Genomic DNA, 21295 nt, shown 5'->3' with positions numbered 1-21295 from the left:
CAATGCAGGATGAGGGGACCACGTGTCCCACGTGCCTCTGTTCCTTGTTGCTTTTAGATGCACAAGAAAAATAACTGCCCACTCTTGGCTTTACCTCAACAAAACCAACCTGTCTTCTCGTTCCCGTCTAGATACCATCCTTTGATTTTCTTGCTTATTTCATAGCGAGAATATCAAGATTGATGGGATTTGGCTCCTCCAAGCCTGTAGGTTTGGTGGTCACTGGACAAGGAGCCTACATTTTCAGTAACAACAACTAAGTTAATGGTAATATGTAATCTAAAAACTGACTAGGAGTTCCCCCTGCCATGGTGCAAGGGGAAAGATCAATGGCTTGGAGTCAGAGGACTTCTGATCTCTGTTATTCATGAGCTTGTGCAAGTCACTTAAGCTCAGTTTCTTCCACTGTCAAGTGAGAGGTTGAACTCAAGGTCCTCGAGGGTCCTTTTTAGCTCTAGAGGTTCATAGATCCCCTCTTCACTTTCCCCACCATCACTCTAGAAGTATAAGAGGGACTGTGGAAACCTGGAAGCCATTTTGTTATTTTTGTTTGGTGGGTTTTCATGGGCAGAGCATTCATCATTAGTGGCTCTCTAGGCTGACCCTGAAAATGCTAAGACTGAAATAGAAGTCTCTCTCGCGGACTCACCAGGACTCACTCTTGGCCACCACGGTCTTGGAGATGTTTGGGTCATCACCACACCTCGTGAATCCCTGTAGGAGGATTTTGTACAGGCTTTCCCACAATATGGTTTTGAAAGTTCCCTTGAAGTCATTCTTAGCTACTCTTTCAGGAGTCTGGAAGACCCAAGTTCTAATCCAGCCTCAGACACTTACTAGCTGGACAAATCACTTTACCTCTGTTTGCCTCAGTTTCCTCACCTGTAGAATGTGAATAATGACAATACCTCCCGCCAGGGTTGTTGTAAGGATCAAATGGAATAATGAAGCTCTTAGCCTAGCTTGCTGTGCTGTAGTCACTTAATAAATGGTTATTCTCCCATTCTACTTACTGGCTGCTAAACAGACCCCTAGGAAGGTCCTGCAACTATGCTTATTACTACACATTTATGCTATTCAATGTCAAAGTGGGCCCTCACTGCTATAAGGCAGCCCTTTTCTTCTTCCCTAAATCATTCTCCTTCCTCTTCATCTCAGAGGCTGGTCTGAACTCTGTCTTTTCTCCTTTCTTCAAACCTCCTCCAGTAGTTCTTGCTCCTGCCCTCTCAGCTGAGGAGCCTAGGTCATTATTTACAGGGAACACTGAAGCCATTAGATGAGAGCTTCCTCTTCTTCCCTCCTCATCTGCTTTCTCTTTAGTCGCTGCTGAAGAAGTGACCCTTTTCTTTGCCAAAGCCCAACCCTCAGCTTGGATGCTTAAGCCATCCCTTTCCTTCCTGTTCTCTCTAGCAGAGTGTCCCCATTATCATGCCCTCCATCTTCAGTCTCTCTTGTCTACTGTGTTCTTTCCAGCTTCCTAAAGACATAGGCAGGTCAGAAAAGATGCTTCCTTTGACCCCATCACCCCTACCAACTCATTCTCATCTCTTTTCCTTTTTCAGCCAAGATCCTTGCCAAAACCGTGTCTACCGAGTGCCTTCTTTTCCTCTCTTCTCACTCTCTTTCCAGCTTTCCACATTCTAGCTTCCAACCTCAGAACTCAAATGAGATTGCCCTCTGCAGAGTGTATGGCTCTGGTGAGCGCCCTCTTCTCCTGGATACTGAGTCTCATTGGCTGAATCATCCTTCCTGTCACTGACTCCCCAACAGTGGCTATCCCCTGAGAGTCTGTCCTGGGCCTTCTCTTCTTCTTGAGTTTTTCATTTAGTAGCATCAGTTCTCCTGGGTTCGATGCTCCTCTCTATGCCATTGATTCCCAGATCTATGTATCCAGTCCATCTCCCTCTTGAGCTCAAGTCCCCCATAACCAACTGCCTTTTGGACATCTCTAATTGAATGACTCATACCCATCTCAAACTCAACATGTCCAAAAGAGACCTCATTATTTTCCCCAGTCCGTACCCTCTTCCCAGCTTCTATGTAACTGTTTAGGGCACTCCTGTTCTCCTAATTAACACTCATAGCCTTGAGGTATCCTCCTCAATTCCTCGCTCTCCTCCACCCCCATGAATTCATCCAAACCACTTCCAAATCTTCATGGCCCTTTCCCTTTGTGTCTTCAGATTTGCGTCTTTGAGAGCTCTCCATCTCTCCTGGGATGACTTCCTCTGACGAATTTTAGGCCATGGGATCTTGTCTGAATTTGAATCCTTCGAAATCTACTCTCCCCAAAAGTAAGGGATGCTCTTGATGATATATGGACATTTTCATCTTCATCATGAATTCTTGGCAAAGAGTTCCTCATTGTGGCTGAGCATTAGATCCAGAATAGAAGCTCCCCTTTGTTAATTTCTCCATGTTTTAATTAACAGAATTATTCTTAAGGCAAGCCAAGAATTTAGGAGGTGCTAGCAGGTGTCCAGTTAATTGGAGTTTGCCGTCTCCACTATAGCATGTACTGGACTCCAATCCCAGACTCCAGAGTCACCAATGATTTCCCAATTGTCCATTCGTTAGTCTTTGTTATAACTAACCGCCTCCACCTACCCATTTCCCCAGTGATCCTTCTTTCCTTAGCGTTCTCTGACACTGCTTTTTTCCTGGGTCTTTCTGTTTGATCTTTCTCAATCTCATTTACTAGATCATTACTCTTCTAGCCTCTTATATTCTCTAGACCTCTCTCCTAGATCCTCATCACTCTCCATACCCCTTCCCTTGACGAGCTCATCAATTCCCACTGCTACAATGATTGCTTCTTTGCAAACGACTCCTAGATCTATTTTTATCCAACCCTACTTTCTCTTCTTGAGTATTAATTAGTCCTTTATCATCAACTGCATCCTCACCAGGATGTCCCACCAGGATCTCAAATTCAGTACATCCAAATGGACCTCATCGTCTTTCTCCCTCCCCTGGTCCCCCTCACCCTACCCCTCTTCAAAACATCTCTGCCATGCTTCTAGTCACCCATGTGCATATCCTTAGGGCCATCTTTGACTCTCTGTTCCCTCTGGACCTCTCTCATCCAATCACTTGACAAGGCTGGTTAATTTCTCTTCCATGTTACCTCTTGTATTCAATATTCTGCCATGTTTCCATGAGCCAATCGCGAGCCCTCATCACCTTTCACCTTGACCATGGCAATAGCCTTCTAATTGGTTTCTTCCCACTCCAATTGATTCTCTCCTCAGCTGCCAACATGATTTTCTTAAAACGCAAGTCTAATTCTGTCATTCTGCTCGGTAAACATCAGGAGAAGCTTCTTCTTGCTGTCAGAATAGAATACCAAGCCCAGCTGACATTTAAAGCCTTTGGCCTTCATTCCAAGCCTTCATATCTGACCTTATGGGCAGAAAACACTTAATCTCACTGGAGCCTTACAACACCCCTGCAAGCTTGAGGCTACGGGAATGGTATATGAGCAAACCAAGGTTTAGATTTAGAGCAAGGATGCTTAAGTAGCAGGCTGGAAATAGGGTGTTTCCAAAAAGATTTTAATAAGGGTATTTCACTCTGATTTGTCTCCTTTGTAATTTGACATATTTTTCTATTTTTTACACATTTATTACATATTTACATTTTGCATGTAAATTACATGTTACATAATTACACATAAATTACACATTTATTATTACATATTTATTACATATTTACATTTACATGCAAGTTACATGTTACATAATTACACATAAATCACACATTTATTACATATTTACATTTTACATGCAAATTACATGTTACATAATTACACATAAACTACACATTTCTTACATATTTGCATTTTACATGCAAATTACATGTTATATAATTACACATAAATTACACATTTATTACATTTACAAACATTCTGAGAAGGAAGGGACCCATTGGTTTCACCGTATGGCAAAGGGAGGGGGGTTATCGACTTCCTGTTAAAAGGGGCCTAGGACATAAAAAAGGGAAAAGGTTCTGGTTATAGTCATAGTAACGCAGTTAGTAAATATCAGAAGTAGTATTCAAACCCAGGTCTTTTGGTTGATCAACAAGCATCAGTCGCTCACCATGAGTCAGGAATGTACTCGGCATTTTACAATTTGATCCTCACAATAACCATGTGGAGGAAGTGCTACCATTTTCCCCATTTTATGGATGAGGAAACTGAGGCAGACCAAGATGAAGTGATTTGCCCAGGGTTACACTTTCAGGAAGTGTCTGAGACTGGATTTGAATTAGCTTCCAAGTCCAAAATGTTATGTCCTCACATGGCCTTCTCTACATTTTTTTCATGTTAGTTCCCTTCAATTCCAGCCAAACTGTCTAATCAGCTATTAGCCACATTTTGCCATTCCATCTCCAGCCTCCATGTTTTTGCCTAGGCTGTCCCCCATGTAATGGGAGCATAATCCGTCCTCTTCTCCATCTTTAGAACGTTCAAATTCTTTCCGAGTTCAGCTCAGATGCCACTTCTTACAAGAAGCCCTTTCCCGGTCTTCCTGGATATTTTCTCCATTCTCAAATTCTGTTATTTTTTCCTTAACCCTTGACTTACACGTTGTATACCCTATATACTGAATAATTTGGTTTTGCTTTTTGTATGTGCACTTAGTAGGAACTTCATGTTTGACAAATTGAAGTACAATAAGTCTTCTCACCTCCTACTCCCATCTTGTGTTCTTTGAGCCAATGACTGTCCTCCTGGCTGTTCCATGAACAAGCCCCTCCATCCCTCAAGCCCAGCATCCTCTCTAGCTGTTTCTCCAGCCTAGAACATCCTCCCTCCTCCATTTCACATAAGATCTCCGTGGTTTCCTTTAATCCCCGATGAAAATCCCCTTTCTACGGGAATCCTTCTCCACTCCTTCATTCTTTTTCTCTGTGGCTTGCTTTGTACTTATTCACTTCTTACGTTGTCCCTCCTCTTAGATAGTAAGCTCCTCGAGGGCAGGGACTGTCTTTGGCTATTTTGTGGTATCCCTAGTACTTAGCACAGTGTTTATTGTAGTAGATAGAAAGTGTTTATTGATTAGTTGAAGAGAACTGAGGGGAGTCAAGCGGGACAGAGAATGGAGGCCAAGGAGACTCACTCAAAGCATCTTGGGACATTTGGCTAGTCGGCTTAATTTCTTCATATAAACAATAAAGGAGGCAGCTCTTGAGCTTATGGATGGGAACCAAGCAATCCCTCTGAACTGTGGCATACGAGGAGCGGGGGTAATGGCCTGGGAATTTATGCCCTCTTGAAATATTCCCCTATTAGCCCATCAAGTCTGACAAAAGTGGTCCAACCCAGCAACAATGATGCTCTTTTCTTATAAAAAAAAAACAAACCCAACCTATTTATTTGATGAATGAGACCTGAAAGAGATGGATTTTCTCCAAGTTCTTAGAAAATGGGAGACCAAAAGGCTGGCTTTTCCTTAACTCAATCTATTTCTCCACCTGCTGTACTCCTTCCCAGACACTCCCTTGCTTTGTTTACCCTAATGTCCTCACTCTCAAAGGGTGTGACATGTCTGTAAAGCACCCCCACCAGGGTGGGGTGCAGACCCTCACTTCTGCTTGGAAACCGGAGTTGGCGATTTCGAGCCAACAAACCAGAACCCTCAGAAATTAGCATTGGAGTGAATGACTCGGATCCAAAGAGCTCTATGGTTTCTGAATCACAGAGAATCCCTGAATCAGAAGGACTTTCTGGGGCATCTTGGGCCCTTGGGCTTGAGTGGGAATCTCTTCTGGACCTGTCGGGCTGTCCTGCACCTTTGGAAGACCCTCCACTTGGTAGGATTCTTCTTCTCCCCATTGCTGCTTCCTGCTCTGCCCTCTGAGACCAAGAAGAGCAAGTCTGATCCCTCTTCCCCAAGATGGTCCTTTCTATACTGGAAGACATTCAGCATGTCTAGCCCTCCACACCATACCTAAACCTTCTCTTCTCTGGGCACACATCCCCAGGTCCCGAAATGGATCGCCCTATTTCCTTGTCATTCTAACCTGCCTCCAGAACTGACCTCCAGCCTCCAGATGTACCCTGCCAAGTGCAGAAGCTAGCAGCACCATCATCTCCCGGGCTTTGTGGTCCATTGGGAAGATTCCAGATTTGAAGTCAAAAAGTCCAAGTTGGATTTACTGTTCTGTTATTTGGTGAGCTTATCTAACCGCCAAACCACCTGCAGCCCAGCCTCAGTTTCCTTCTCTGTAAATGAGGGGGCTAAGTGATGTCTAAGATCTCCCGGTTCTATATCATATGCCCTCAGTGGGCCTAACGGCTCATCAAAGAAGAGCCAAGTTGGCTGACCACCGGCCAGTTATCCCAGAGGGTGACTCTGTCGGCTGTAAGCCTGCTGCTTCAGTCTTGGGTTGCTCTGCCCGGGCCATGTGGGCATCCCCAGGACAGTCTGACCGCTCTTGTGCGTCCTGAGGCCTCGTCTATTCATCAGGCATCAGGCAGACAGGCTGGCTTGCCGCCGTTGTTCCTACTGGAAGAAACAGAGATAGAGCAGTTAGTTTTCAAGAGAAAAATTTCACTTGGTTCAAGTCACCAAGTCTTTATGGAGTAGGTACTGGGGTGTCCACTCCTGGAAAGGAGCAGAAGATCTGCTTTAGAGCAGAAAGGGGGGTGTTCAAGTTCTTTGAGATCACTATTTCACATGATAGCTACAAATGGCAGAGCCATATTTGGAGTTTGTGTCTCCTGACTTTCAATCTAGTACCGTCCCCATTTATTGGAGGAACCTGGACCGGTCAGTCCAGAGAAGAGCTGTGGGGTTGGATCAAAGGGCCCGAGTTCGAACTATGGCTCTCTTTCCCACTTACTGGCTGCATGGACTTTGACAGGGCCCTTCCAATTCCCCCATCTAGAAAATGTGGGGTTGAACTATATTGTCTCTGAGAACCATTCCAGTTTGAAATACCACGATCCTAGATTGAGAAAAGAAGGATGGGCAAAGAGAAGAAGGAAATAGGCTGTACTTGTTTGTTCTCCTCCATTTTTCATTTTTTTCATAGTCCAACCTCCTTCTGTTGACCTTTTCTTGCTTATTTCATGCTACATGTGGCCATACAACTTTTCCCATGTTTTCCTGGCTTCTTCCTATTGGTTATTTTGTTCTATATGATAATATTGTATTATATTTGTATATCACAGGGTGTTTTTTAAAGCTATTCCCCAATGTGAATCTCTTTTTCTAAATATTGTCGAAAGAAAAGCTTGAATGCTGACTAAATGATGGGGTTTAGGTGGGTTCTATGGGAGAGCTCCTAAGCAGCTATAAAGTGATGGGACATCACCTGGAAGAGGTATGGAGGCATAGAGGAGACCAGAGAGGCCTTGAAGGCTAACATAATTTCTCTTTCAACTGTGCCCAGAACCATGCTTGACCATTAGGGCGTACTCCTGGCAATTCCTTGGTTTTTGGCCGTCAAGAAGATACCAAGACTGAGAGTTGGCTGGGAGTTGGTCGAGCCGCCTCACTCTCTGGCAATCTTCCCAGCCCATCGATCTGTCTCTTTGAATCACATCATTTCAACCCGCAAATGCCACAGACCAGGTTTGACAAACTCCTCTGGCCAGTGACAAGGAGGGGAGAGAATAAGTGAAACCCTCTGGGCCAGCCATGATTCTCAGTCATCTCCGAGGGCTGGGGCTTGGCAGTAAACGAGTGGAGCCAACTCCTTTCCTTCATGTTGGCGGGGGCCTTGCGTCTGAGGGAATGGAGTTTCCTCACACTGCTCTTCTTGCTCGGCCTTTTTGAGTAGCTCGTTGCTGCCCATTAAGCTATTGGCTGGGCTGTTCCCACCCCTTTGGGGGACTTTTCCACCTCACCCTCAGTTTCAGATGCTGAAAGCAGACAGGAGCCCATATGATGCCAGCCTTCCAAAAAGCCATGCGTATACCTGGGTCTTATTGGAGTAGCACTGTCCAGTGTGCCCAGTGCCTGGCACCCAATTTATAGTTGGGGAGACCTGGGTGAACATTTCAGGTGACACCTCCTAACTGTGTGACCACAATTAAATTGTTTCATTTCTCTGAGCCTTAGTTTTCTCCTGTGGATAATGGGAATAATAATAATAATAATAATAATAATAATAATAATAATAATAATAATAATAATAATGATAATAATAATAATAATACCTACTTCCCAAGATTGCTTTGAGGAACGAACGAGGCCGTATGTAAAGTGACTTACCTCGAAAGCACTTTAGCAATGGAGAATTTGTATCTCTGCTTTCCAGAAATGGAGAGGTGGTCAAGTCTACAGATAACTATTTGGCAGAGTCATTCCCCCTTGCTAGACCTCAGTTCCCTCTCCTGTAAAATGCAGGAGTTGGATTAAATGGCCTCTGAGGTCCTATCCAGATCTACTGAAACTAAGTGGCTCCAAGTCCAACTTGGGGGCCAAGCCAATGGACAGGAGAAACTCAAAGTTACATAGTTTGCTTCTCCATTGGGGAAAAGGCAGGTCAGGAGGTTGCGCCTGAGCTGATGGCTCGATGAGCTCGAGTAGTAAGAAGCAGTCTAGTTTGTCTGGAACACCCAGTGCTCCAGGACAAGTAGAGGTAGGTTGGCGCCACACTGGTGGCCAAAGGCTCAGGTGGAAAGGAGCCTGATTTTTTCGGGTGATGCTTCTTAAAGTGTATGATTCCTTTTCAGTAAATGTTTGGTTTGTAGACCTATTTTTTGGACCTATATTCCTGGGGGTGTATAAAAATTTCTCAGGGAGGAAGGGGGTGCAAGTGGAAAAGGTTTAAGAAGCCCTGGTCCTGGGGTCTGTTGGGAATTTTCCTGTGGTGTCTGTTCCAAGGTTGTCCAAGGACAAAAACGGCCTGGGGAGAGACAGAAAGCCTTATGGTGAAACAAGTCCCAAGTTCTGCTTCTGGCATTGTCCCAAGAGCACTAGGAGATCTCACCTTCTCTGAATTCACCTACTCTGTTGGAAAAATGGTGGACTGTCGCATGTCACCTTGGTGGGGGCAACTCGGCATGTCTCCAGCTTTCTTCAAGGGGCAGCTCAGCTGTGCCTCCACCAGGAGGCCTTTTCTGATTCTCCTTACCCCCCTGCCAATGACTGGCACTGTCTCCTTCCTGCCATGATTTTGTATTTACTTGTGCGTATGTTATTAAGCATCTAGACAGTGCAGTGAGTAGATAGGTCACTGGGCCTGAAGCCAGGAAGACCCGCGTTCAAATCCTACCTTAGATACTTCCCAACTTGGGCAAGACACTGAACCTTTGCCTCAGTTTCTCCAACTGTAAGTGGGCATAATAGTAGTACCCACATCATAGTGTGGTAAATATCAAAGAGGATGTTTGTAAAGCATTTAGCACCACATGTGGCACATAGTAGGTGCTCAACAGATGATAACTATTATGTCGTCCTCGTTCCTCTCTCCAGTAGAACATAAACCCCTCAAGTGCAGAGACTGTTTCCTTTCTGTCTTTGTAGCCTAAAGGGGTACAGAGGGGTCTGTATCCATAGTAAGGGCTTAACAAATGGTTTTGTAATTGATTTGAGTTTGACTAGAAGATCTCTGCCTTAGATATTCTGACTGCTGAGGGCAAGGGCTTCCTGGGGAGGTCACAGAAACCGGGTGGGCATGGCCCAGGCCAGCTTCACAGCAGCAGAAACCAAGACAAAGAAGCTGGCAGGAAGGGGTCGACCTTAACCATGGATGTAGTTTGGTAGAGTGGGATTGAAGAGCAAGGCTGATTGATGCCCCTCCCAATGCCCCTGCCTCCCAACCATCTGACTAACCGGGTGCTAGGCTGTTCTCAGAGGCATCTGCCAACTCCTTTAGCCTAATAGGTTCACAAGATGCCAACAGACAACCCCTGCCACTTTCCCCGTCCATCCCTTTGTCATTGTCACCCACACGACAAAAGAACACGAACGAATGAACAGACAAGTGAACGAATCTTGGCCGACCCCTTTACAAAAGTCGCCAACACTCCCTCGTCCCGACTAGAATCTGCCGCCTCACCAGAATTCCCATTGGCCACGTCTGCCTCATAGACACGGCCACACATAGACACATGTAGAAAGGGAAATAGAGAGATTGCTGCTCCTGACAGTGAGAGGCCAGGGGGCTCTGGCGGCAGAGTTACTGAGGGAAGGGAGGCCATCTGGTACAACGAGACCATTGCAGAACAATTATCTTAATCACCTAATTAGACAGTTCCCGGTGCCTCTCTGGCTGCCCTACAAGGCTGACTGGTCTGAGGGGCAGCAGCTGCTCTCCTCCCACCAGGACCCCAGGCCACGAGCCACTGCTTGACTTGCCAAGACAGTACCCTGGGCCTTGGTTGCACACTGGAAGGAAGCCCAGAGCTCCTGAGATCTGGCCACTCTGGTTGGGGAGTGGAGGCCAAGTCAGCCTGGAGCTCCTGAAGAGGCCTGAGCCTTCCTAACTCTTGAGGACGTATGTCCCCAAAGATCAGAAGTGACCCCTGGCAAAGTTTAGCTCTTTCCCTCACCACTGCCCTACCCCTCCCAGACAATGACCCCTCTTCTAGTCCTTGCCAGGATTTGTCCATCCAAAATTCCCTGCCCCCGGATCCTCGGGACTCATCATTTCCTAGATATTGACCCCAGGACCTCAAGTCAGGGAAGTCCACAATGGCTTATAACTTGGTACATTTTCCCAGAGGCCTTTTGGACCCACAGTATCCTTACTCAAAGGGATAACTTATGAATGATAGGGTTTCAAGTATTAAAGTGTAGCTTAAGGACAGAAGGGATAAAGTCTTGTGTTTGAGGCCCACAAAGTCTGACCCATACAAGTGTGAATTAGGGGAAGTGTTCCCACACAGCAACTCCTATGAAGAAGCTCTGGGGCTTTGAGTGTGCTCTAAGCTTAGCAATACCCAGCAGCCAAAGCATCAAGAATAAAGGTACAGATTGTGAATCCATTGTGTTTATTAAGCACCTACTACGTGCCAGCGTTAGACACTAGGGAAATGAGTACAAAAAATGAAATCATTTCTGCTTACAATAGTTTATGTTCTGAGGAAGACCAATAGATATTGAAATTATATACAGCACGAATAGAAAGTAGTAAATACAAACATGTGCAAAGTGGCTAAAACCAAGGTCGTTTGGGAAGAAGGCACATAAAGTGGAAAGGATGGGGCCAGGGTGTATGGCGCTTTAACATCAAAGTCCGGGACTTTGGTTCATAAAGGTCATGCTGGAGCACTGGGGTTGTCTGGGTCAAGGAGACACACAGTCAGATCCATGCTTAAGGAAAATCACTTTGACTGGAGTGGGGAGAGACTTGAGACAGGGAGTCCAATTAGGAAGTAGCTGTAATCATTTTGGCAAGAGGTGAAGTGAGGGCCTGATGGGAGCTGTGGGAATGGAAAGAAGGGAATAAGATGTAAGAGGTCCTGTGAAGGTCAGATTGGCAACTGATTGTATATGGGTGAGGGAAAGTATTCAGAATCCATATTGGGTGTTGGGAAGATGGCGACACCTTCAACAGAAAGAGAAGGGGAAGGAAATGAGGCTAGATCTCCAGGACATTTAGCTGGGAATATTCCATAGACAGTTGGTGACTTGGGACTAAAGCTCAGAGCAGACAATGGGACTGGATTTATAGATCTTGGAATGACGTGCATAGAGATGACAGTCAAACCTAGGGAGCAGATGGGAGAGGGGTCGGTCTGTCTGTCTGGACAAGAGAGACATGAAGGAAGGAGCAGTCAGACAGATGACCCTGGAGTCCTCCATCCTGGTCAGGCTACCTGTCATGCTGTTCCGAGTACCATATTTTGAGGTAGAAAAACCATTCTCTTCAGCAAGCATGTAAGCCTCTCTGTTGTGCCGGGCTCCATCCTAGGTACCAGGAAGTCAATGCCTAATAAATGCCTATCGAGTCTGGCTAACTCTAAGCTCCTTGGCCTGGCAGGCTGATTGGCTCTTGGAGAGTGGCTGCTGTCCCTAGGTTTCAAAGGGAGCTGGAGCCTGGTGGCAAGATATTCCTCATTTAATTAACGTTACCCTAATAACCTCGCATTTATGTCTCCCTTTTGGATCCCAGATGAAGACGCAAAGAACTTGTGGAACTTGTTTAATTAATGTTACCCTAAAAACCTCACAGTTCATGTCCCCCTTTTGGATCCCAGATGAAGGCGCAAGGCTTCCTGGGATCCTGCCTTGAGTCCTGATTTTTATAGTCAAGCTGGGCCACGGGTCACTTTAGTGAAAGGTGTTGAGGGCTTGAGCTCAGGCGATCTGGGCTGTGTGAGTAAAGGGAAGGAGTCAAATGTGAGCAATACTGTAGCGTGGAAGCTGATTGGCTCCAGGCAAGATGGGAGAGTAAGGAGATAAGTACACACTGAGGTTGTGAGCTTGGGTAACTGAGAGGTGCTGTACCCAAAGTGCCCAGGGTTCCTTAGGGGCAGAACAAGGATTTACACAGCAGACCCTCCCTAAAGCTTTTCTGTCTTCCTGAAACTGGTACCATTAAGTGCTGTAGCTTTGACTGGGACCTGGCTGGTGGTTTTCCATTGTGTTCTCTGGTTTGTTTACTGGGCCTTCATCAAGCATAGGCCGTGGGTCAGAGCCCCTTGCATTACTGATGCCTTCCCTTTGGTTACCTCATTTAGGGAAAGGAAACATAAGGCTGCCGTGACAAGGTCTTTCTCACCTTCCTGCTTTCTTCCTGCATGGAAAGGTCGGGTAGAGATTCTGTATTGAGAACATAAGTGAGATTTTTCCAGCAAGAGATTCTGGGTAGAATTCAAAGATCCTGGAATCAGAGGCCCTGTGACCCAATCTGGCCTCTGCCACATACTCCCTCTTGGACCCCAGGCAAAGCTTCGGTTTTCTTCTCTGTAAAATGAGGGAAGGCCCCTTTCCCTTCTAAGCCGATCACCTCGTAGGATCTCAGTGATCAGCCAGCCCCTAGATATTCCCTCTCCTCCATGCCCACCCCCATGGTCATTTGAGAGCCCGGGGCTCTTTAACATGTGGCCGTTGTCCTTTTTTGTTCCCACCTAGGTGTTCATGCCATTATGAACCATGGCTCAACTTTACTACAAAAAGGTGAACTACTCGCCCTACCGGGACCGCATCCCACTGCAGATCGTGCGGGCAGAGGCTGAGCTCTCTGCGGAGGAAAAGGCCTTCCTCAGTGCCGTGGAGAAAGGCGACTACGCCAGTGTGAAGCAGGTCCTGCACGAGGCCGAAATCTACTACAACGTCAACATCAATTGCATGGACCCCCTGGGCCGCAGTGCCCTGCTCATTGCCATTGAAAATGAGAACCTGGAGATCATGGAGCTGCTGCTGAACCACAGCGTCTATGTGGGTGACGCCTTGCTCTACGCCATCCGCAAGGAGGTGGTCGGAGCCGTGGAGCTGCTGCTCAGCTACCGAAAGCCCAGTGGAGAAAAACAGGTGAGGGCGCCTCGAGGGGAAGAGGGGATGGGTACGTGCTACAGCTCGGTGTCACAGGCCAGGCTTGATGGAGTGAGTCCAGCTTAAAATTCAGTCCAGAGGTCAGATGTTGGGTAACAAAGGCCTTTAAATAATAAATAAATAAATAATAAAGTTAGTGGTATCTGGGCTGACGTTTTCACCTTACAGATGAGGAAACCAAAAATGACTTGTCTAAAGCCACACAGTCAGCATTTTTTTAATATGAGCAATGGGTAAGAGAGAGAAAGACAGACAGACAAAGACAGAGAAAAAGACAGGGAGAGAGACAGAGAGAAAGAGACAGACTGAGGCAAAGAGAAAAGGATGGAGAGAGAGAAAAAAAGAGAAAGAGAAAGAAGGAAGGAAAGAGACAGAGACAGAAACAGAGATAAACATCCAGAGATAGACAAAGAGAAGAGAGGGAGGGAGAGAGGGAGAGAGGAGGAGAAAGGGAAAGAGAGAGAGGAAGGGAAAAAGAGCACACACTCTGCACACTGCTTCCTTGCTTTGCTTTTCCTTGTGCAGGGGAAGCTGAGTGCCAACCATCCGTCCTTACTTCACCATAGCTAGCTCCCTTATTTGACTGCAGAACTTAGTCTTTGGGGTCAACATTCAGTATTCAATTCAATATCCAATCGACATTTATTAAGTACACACTAGTGCCTCCCACTGTGTAGCGGGGAAACACCAAATCCTACTGATCCCTGCAGTCAAGAAGCCCGTATCCTTTTGAATTTGCTGGAACCGGGCAGACTTCAAAGACCTGTCTGAAGAGGCTGGCGTTGTCTGCCTCCACCCGCGGTGCCCCCCTTCCCCAGAGTCTGCTATCCTTACTCATTTGTCCATGACAGATGGCTCCCCATCCACACCGACTTCCCTGATGTGCTAGCAAAGCTGTCTCAACACCTCCACCGAGCGAGGCTTTATTCTGTTTAGGAATGGTGGAGAGTTTGCCAAAGAACAGCAGGCTTCAGGGCTGAGACACTCAGGTACCATTCTTGGCGTAGTCCCGAGCCCATGGCAGAGAGATGATGTGGTGGCTGGGCCAGAGAACTAGGGGAAGGGGCCTTCTAGACACTGCTCTCGGCTGTCAGGATCACAGAGACAAATTTCTCTCCCTTCCCTGTGATTCGCTGATGCCTGAGTGAAGAAGCCCAGAATGGAAGCAGCTAGTTATATAGTGGAGAGAAAACTCAAAATGCTGGTGCCCAAGTCTCCAAAGACAAGAGCTATTCTTTCTTTCTTTCTTGTTTTTTTTTTGTTTGTTTGTTTGTTTTTTTTTTTTGTTTTGTTTTGTTTTGGTTTGGTTTTGTTTTTTTTTTTGCTGAGGCAATGGGGAAAGTGACTTGCCCAGGGTCACACAGCCAGGAAGTGTTAAGTGTCTGAGATCAGATTGAGCTATTCTTTATTCCAGAATGATCTAGAGAATGGCTTCAGCTCTCTGATTCAATTTGACCATGGCAGCCTAGGTCTGTACCCAAAGAGGGAGCAGTGGGCTCTGAGAAGAGCCTCTTACTTGCTCAGGATGGCAAGCTCGGGCTATAGAACAAGACTTGATCCTGGCCAAACAAGCGCTTGTGAGGTAGGGGCCCAAACTGGCCTGATTAGCAGGCTTTGAAGTCTGGCCCTGATAGACACATACTTGGACTGGTCATCAAACTTCCAAGGGGCCCAGGCAACTCAAAGTTAGGGACAGTTTCCCCATCAGGACATGAATTCCCATGATTCTGGATTTCCCAGCACTCTTTACTTCTCCCTGCAAAAAAAAAAAAAAAAATGGTAAGGCACTGGGCTAGGTTATAGTATAAAAATACCAGAAGTCCTTGACCTCAAGAAAGTTATAATTTACTATGGGGAGAGAATAGGGTAGCAACTACAGAGGTAAGAGCTACAATTATTCCCAGTTGACAGATGAGAAAACTGAGACTCACAGAAGTTAGTGACTTGGCTATCTAACAAGTGTCAGAATGGACTGGAGCCCTAGCCAAGGACCCTCCTGGAGAATGGTAGACAAAGTATGACAATGTGAGGCGTGATCCTCAACCCAAACCCTAACTCCAAGGTCAGTGCTGCTCCCACTGGATCAGCAACCCATGGCATTGCCAAAGGCAGGCTTGAAAATGGAGCTTCTCCTCCCCCCCCCCAGTCAGTCTGTTGCTCCCCCAAAGCCAGCCTGGGACTGGGACAATCCAGCAATCACACCCTGGTGCTCTGGACGTGCCACAGAGGAGAGAGACAGGCATTTTGCTATTCGGCTGAGAGCAGGTCAGTCACCGAACAGGCTCTGCCACATTGAAAACATGGTAGGCCCCACTTGCCTGGCCTGCAAAGTTAATCAAGCCAATTTGGCTCTCCAGGGTCATTGAGTAGGCTAGATTTGGCTGGTCCCTCTCTGGAGGGGCCCAGCTAATTGCAAACTGATTCTTCTCACCTGCTGATGGCCTCCGTGTTTGCCACGACCCTTTCCTGAGCCTTTTCCCATTTGTCATTTACCCGAGTCGCCAATCCAGCAAGGATTGAGTCAACAGCATTTAACTGTGTATGTTGAAGTGAGGGCCTTGGAAAAGCATGGTGGTGGGAACTAGAATCATGTTAAGAATAAGTGGCCCACCTCGAATATAGAACATGAAATGTCTGATGACGAGGAACACGGTGCCAGTTGGGAGCCAACCAGAGGATTTTGTTCTGAGGGAGCCTGGAGGCAATAGGAAGAGCCTCTGACACTTTCCCAACTAGAGAGTGATGTGGTCAGAGTGGAGGTCCAAAAGAACCAATTGGGTGGCTCCGTGGAGGGTTACTTACATTCAGGGCTCATGGGTATCATTCTGTATGCCCTACGGACCTCACTTACCTCAGTACCTCGCACCAAACAAGCACTTGATGTTTGTTGACTTCCCTACAAAGAAGGAGCAGGGAATTGCCGTCATCCCACTGCCTTCTGGGAAGGGTTGGAAATGTCCTGGGAGGTCAGTAGGTACTAGGTGGTGGGTGGCAGGAAGTAGGGGGGAAAATTACATGGGGAAAACATTTTATTTTGATTTTTTTTAAATGAGGTGGTAGAAGGGAAATCTATGAGTAAATACAGGAGGTTGCCAAAACTTACACAGACCCTCGCTAGGGCTCAGCCCCATGGTCCGGGCCCAAATGAGCAGGGGAAGAACCTGTCACAACTGAGTGATGTCAACACATTAAGCCATGAGCACAGGCAAGGTTAGTCACAAATGCAACTTGTCAACAGGATGTGCTTTTTTACCAACCTAGTAATTTCATCTTGATCATTGTGTTCCTCCAAATTGCATGCTCATCTCAGTGAGCTGAGCCGAAACCTGGAGGTGGCCCGAGGTCTGAGAAGTTTGGCCGTGCTCTTTGTTTATTCGTTTGTTTGTTCTTTGGAGGGGGCTTACCACAGCAGAGCTGTGCTCAAAGAGGACCAAGGCCTTCTGAGAGCCGCCTAGACTGTGGCCACCTTTCCCAAAGACTGATCCTGGAAGGCAAAGCTCAGGAAATGGGGTCCCCGTTGGGAAACTTCTGAGTGTTGCTACTTTGGAAGAAATGAAAGATAGTTTTCAGCCACCATTGAGGTCATAAGGCCCAGAGCTATTAAGGCCCTTAAAGGTCATCTGGTAAAATCTCATGTCAGGACCCAAGCTGGGAACCTAGAGGACCTGTCAAGAGTTAAAAAAAAAGGGGGGGGATGCCTTTCCCAGAGTCACACAGATGGATAGCAGAGTCTGAATTTGAACCCAAGCCTCCTTAATCTGGATTCCACATTTTTTCCACCAAACCACCCTGGTTTTGCCCAAAAAAAGAAGGAAAGAAAAAAAAAGTCTTAAAGGAGCTAGCAGTGAAGCTAAAAGCTGGAGCTGAGCAGATATGGCCACATGGGGAGCAAAGGGGAAGCCCTGGTGAGTAGCAGCCCCATCCTTACCTGTGAGGAATAGCCAGTGAGCAAGAACCAAACCCTAAGGGCCTACACTGCCCACAACCGGGGCACTACCCAGGATGGAAGACTGGTTTTCTTCTAATTGGCAACTATGCCCAGACAACAGTGGGCTGCGGGGCCTCTAGCAGGCAGCTAGTACCTATGGGGTGCATTTTTGCTAGATGATGGGCACAGACCAATTGGTGAATAGGGTAAAGGCCCAGAAAGTCAGGTAGCCTCATGGGGCCAGGAGAGCAGGCAGGCAGTGGCCAATATCGGGATAGTAATGAACCATACTGAGCTTGAGGAGCAGGGCTCTGGGCTCCAGTAAAATAGGGCAGGATTCCAGGCCCAGAGCCAAGGTTCTGGGCTGCGCAGGACTGGAGGTCCCTTCTAGCTCTGCCGTTATAAGTAGCTTGGATTGCTGATCATTAATGATAGATAACAACAATCTATCATTTTTGGCTGAATCCGATTTTCTTCCTCCCATATTTTCTCTTTCCTCATAGTATTTGCTCACTCCTCCACAAGGAAAAATGACTGTGGGTCTCTGCAAAGCTCTTACCATTCCTTCCTTCCCATCGCTCCATCCTCCACACAGCTGCCCAACCAGGGCTCCTAAAACACGGCTCTGTTCCCATCAGTCCTCTGCCCACAAAGCAGCAGGGGCTTCCTAGTGACTCCAGGAGAAAAGATAGGGGCTGAACCCCAGGCAAGCTCTCTGAAATACTGAGCTCAGTCTAACAGCATGAAAGGCAAAGGGGGGTGAATGTTGACTTCCAAAGATCAACATGGCCTGTACGAGCCAGGGGCACTGTAGGGCTGCAGCCAGAATTCTGAAATGGTCTGGGGGGGGGTCGCTGGGCTGCAAGCTTAGTATGAGTCAGTGGAAGTGCAAGGTTTACCACAGGTTTGACCTCAGGAGCTTCCCATCCAGGGGAGGAGACAATGTCCACGTACATAGATAGAGAGATGGATTAGACAGCCAGCCCCATGGACGGTTGGAGATATACAGAGAGATGGATATAGATTAAGAGGGAGAAAGAGAGGGAGAAAGAAGTGCTCCCCCCCCCCCCCCCCTGAGGTAATTGAGGAGACAGTATCCATGTATATAGATCGATGGATGAATTAGAGAGATAGATATATGGATTAGATAGATGGATGGATGAATTAGAGAGAAGGATGGATGGATGGATGGATGGATGGATGGATGGATGGATGGATGGATGGAGATATATAAAGATATAGATAGAGATTAAGAAGGAGAGAGGGAGAGAGAAGCGCTCCTGATCTAATGGAGGAGACAGTGTCCATGCACATAGATAGATGGATGAATTAGACAGACAGATAGATGGATGGATGGATGGATGGATGGATTAGAGAGACTGATGGATGGATGGATAGACAGATACACGGATGGGTGAGGATATATAGAAATAGAGATAGAGATTAAGAGGCAGAAAGAGAGGGAGAAAGAAGTGTTCCTGATCTAATTGAGGAGACAGAGTCCATCTACATAGATAGATAGACAGACAGATAGATGCATGGGTTACACAGATGGATGGATGGATGAATAGCAAGATAGATGGATGGATGGAGATATAGATTAAGAGGAGAAAAAGAGGGGGAGAGAAGAGCCCGGATCTAACTGAGGAGATGTGTCCACGTACACAGATAGATAGATAGATAGATAGATAGATAGATAGATAGATAGATAGATAGATAGATAGATAAGATAGACAGATGGCTGGATGGATGGATAGCAAGACAGATGGATGGATCAAGATATAGATATAGATTAAGAGGGAGAAAGAAAGGGAGAGAGAAGAGCCCTGAATCTAACTGAGGAGACAGTGTCCAGATAGATAGATAGATAGATAGATAGATAGATAGATAGATAGACAGAGAGACAGAGGGATAGAGATATATAAAGATATGGATATAGATTAAGAGGGATAAAGAGAGACAGAAGAGCTCCTGATCTAATTGAGGAGACAGCGTCCATGTATGTGTATAAATATATATATACACATTATTGCAAAGACATAGAGAAGAGCAGAGCTCCTCATTCAATTGAGACGACAGTGGCCATTTATGTATATATATATATATATACATACTTATACACAGAGAGACAGAGAAGAGGAGAGTTCCTGATCCAGTTGAGAAAACAATGTCCATTTATGTGTATAAATATATATATACACATACTTATACACAGTTTATGATGGTGGCCAGGTAAGCCAGAGAAGTGGCTGCCTCTCTTGATTGGCCCGTGGCCCCGTCTCCGGCCGATAGCACCACGTTTGGCACGCAGCAGGTACTGGAGAATGCTTATCGGGGGCTAGCCTGTCACCCATGGGAGCCCCCTCCTTGCTCTTCCCCTCCTTCTCATCTCCGAGCTCTCCCTTTCTGTTGCCTCCTTTCCTGCAAACCCAGCCAAACCTTCTCAATCCCTAAAACTCCTCCCTCAACCCTGTCATCCTCCCAAGCTGTCTCCTTGTCACAGCAGAGATTTTGAAAAAGTCATCTCCCCGCTGTGTCTCCACCTCCTCCCACACGCTCACCCCCATTCCTTCCTCGTTCCGTGCAGTCTGGTTTTGAACTCTAGCTCCCAACCCCACAGAACAGGCTGCCCTTCCCAGGATTAGCACATCAGCAGAAACCCTTAACCCAGCCTTGGCACTTGGGATCCTCCTTCCTCCCGCTCCCCCACCCCTGGCCCATCTCATCCCCTCACCCCCACCCACAACTTCCTCTCCCCTGGCAGTAGGGTGGCGCACCCAACTTTGTGTAGAGCCTTCCGTTACAGAGGTCAGAACCTGGACTTTGCACCTTCTGTTCATGGCTCAACGATTCTCATACCCCCCCACCTCTACCCTTACCCACCCATTTCCAGCTTCTCTTTGTGTGTCTTCCCCATTCATTTATTCTCTAGGTCACCTCCAGGGCCGCCTGCTCTCTCTCTGGCCACTGGTCCCGGAGTGTTTAGAAGGGGAAAGTGCCGCCCGTGATTTTGCCCAGCCCTACCCCACTTCAATCCAATTCACTCACAAGTCATGGCATCCCTTCCCTGATGTCATGGACCTCTTGAGAAGGACAAACAGCAACAGATTGTTAGGGGTAGCTAGGGGCACTAGATCAGGAAGACTCCTCTACCTGAGTTCAAATCCAGCCTCAGACACTGTGACCTTGAGCAAGTCACTTGACCCTATTTGCCTCAGTTTCCTCATCTGTAAAATGAGCTGAAGGAAGAAAAGGCAAAGCACTCAAGTATCCGTGCCAAATCCAACCACTAAATGACAACAGCAAATTAGATTGTGAGGTCCTTAAAGGCAGAGTGGGTCCTTCTTTTCCTTATTTGTATTCCAAGCAATTAGCTGGCAAGTAGTAAGCACTTACTATATGTTGATTAAATTTTAATGTGATCGCTATGGCCCCTTCTTCCAGAGCTACTGGAATGGTGCCCTCCCAGCGCCCCAGGCCTCTCACCGGGACTATCAGTCACCAAGGAGAGGCTGAGCCATACTAGTCCATGCAGAAAGCTCTTTTAACTGTTGAGAGGAACAGATCAAGACCAAACAAAGCTCAGATATGTCATCAGTCTCGATTCCCAAGACAGAGCTGAAGTTCCACGGCCTTTCCTTGTGGCGTGAGGGAACACTGACCTTTGACCTTATTGGGTGGCCTTGTGGGTGGAGAGGATAATGTCAGTCCCACTGCTCTGGCCAGCTGCCCATGGAGTCCACCAACTCCCAGAGGCCCCCGAGCCCCAGAGAGAGGCTGAAAAGGAAGGGTCTCGCCCTCAACCTCCCTCTCCACCCATCCCGCTAGTCAGCCCACTCTGATCCCCCCGCCACCCAGAGCCGCTCCCCACATGGACCACAAACAACATTAAAGCAGTTTAATAGCTGCC

General features: G+C 46.9%; 1 protein-coding gene across 1 annotated transcript in view; it reads left to right on the top strand.

The window, feature by feature from the left end:
• The window catches only part of TRPC5 (transient receptor potential cation channel subfamily C member 5), a 154958-nt gene that overhangs the window by 69872 nt on the left and 63791 nt on the right, over positions 1-21295 (top strand). Inside the window, exon 3 of the mRNA XM_074278255.1 lies at positions 13038-13436. Coding sequence (XP_074134356.1) covers positions 13059-13436 — 378 coding nt within the window. The 5' untranslated portion in view covers positions 13038-13058. The remainder of the gene's footprint in view (positions 1-13037; positions 13437-21295) is intronic.

This window comes from Sminthopsis crassicaudata, chromosome X (genome assembly GCF_048593235.1).
Source record: "Sminthopsis crassicaudata isolate SCR6 chromosome X, ASM4859323v1, whole genome shotgun sequence".
In the NCBI taxonomy this organism is placed as follows: Eukaryota; Metazoa; Chordata; class Mammalia; order Dasyuromorphia; family Dasyuridae; genus Sminthopsis; species Sminthopsis crassicaudata.
Note: the sequence above shows the minus strand (reverse complement) of the source record. Positions and strands in the feature narration are given on the sequence as shown.